This window comes from Grammomys surdaster, unplaced genomic scaffold (genome assembly GCF_004785775.1).
Source record: "Grammomys surdaster isolate TR1022 unplaced genomic scaffold, NIH_TR_1.0 118263, whole genome shotgun sequence".
Taxonomy (NCBI): domain Eukaryota; kingdom Metazoa; phylum Chordata; class Mammalia; order Rodentia; family Muridae; genus Grammomys; species Grammomys surdaster.
Genome location: NW_021614696.1, coordinates 2,458 through 3,261, shown reverse-complemented (window position 1 = coordinate 3,261; position 804 = coordinate 2,458). Strand labels below are relative to the sequence as shown.

Here is an 804-nt window from a genome sequence, read left to right as displayed (position 1 = left end):
GTCCATGTGGACTGTAATACTGAATTGCTGAAGCCACTGATCCAGCAGGTAGCTGCCAAGTGGAGGCAGCGCCTTTGGTGCATGATGACTGAGTAGTGGAGAGGCCGACAGATGGCTACAAACCTGTCAATGGACATGACACCTAGGAGAAAGCATTCTGTGGAACCCAAGGCCAGGGAAATGAAAAGCTGGGCCACACAGCCACCATAGCTGATCACCTTCCGGGTGCTGCAGATGTTGACGAGCATTTGTGGGACTATGCTTGTGGTGTAGCACAGATCCAGCAGGGACAGGTTAGTGAGGAAAAAGTACATGGGTGTATTGAGTTTGGCATCCAGGCGGGACACAAGAATTATCATCATATTTCCAAAGATGGTCAGAATATAGGACACTAGAAACACCACAAAGAGTGGCAGCTCCAGACATGGCCGGTCTGAAAACCCTAAGAGAATGAACTCCCATGAGATGCTCTCATTGGACACACTCATGTTAAATGGTACAGCCTCTGGGTCACTTGCACAAAGGGTTATAAGTTGGTGGGCATGCTGATTGGATGTGTCAATCAGCTATAAGGTGATGACTCTGGAGAGTTCTGTGCATCCACAAAGTGATCCTGTTAGGATGAAAATGTATTGACAGAAGTTTAAGTGTCTGTCAAATCTTTCAGAGGGGTTTATCTATTGCAACAGTTTTTACCAAAGTGACTTCAAGGTTACAGTACTCTATCAGTTTGTACTGTCACAGAATTTCTCCTTTGATGTGTGGTATTTTATGCATTGGCTGTTCTCTGGTCTTTTTATCAGG

The 804-nt window shown here is 45.6% G+C and overlaps 1 protein-coding gene across 1 annotated transcript; it reads right to left on the bottom strand.

Moving 5' to 3' along the window:
• Positions 1 to 8: 8 nt before the first annotated feature.
• On the bottom strand, positions 9 to 488 carry LOC114635830 (olfactory receptor 2B2-like; the record flags this gene model as incomplete). Its single annotated transcript, XM_028784234.1, has 1 exon — positions 9 to 488. A coding segment is annotated over exon 1 (480 nt), but the record flags the coding sequence as incomplete, so codon positions are not given.
• Positions 489 to 804: the final 316 nt, after the last annotated feature.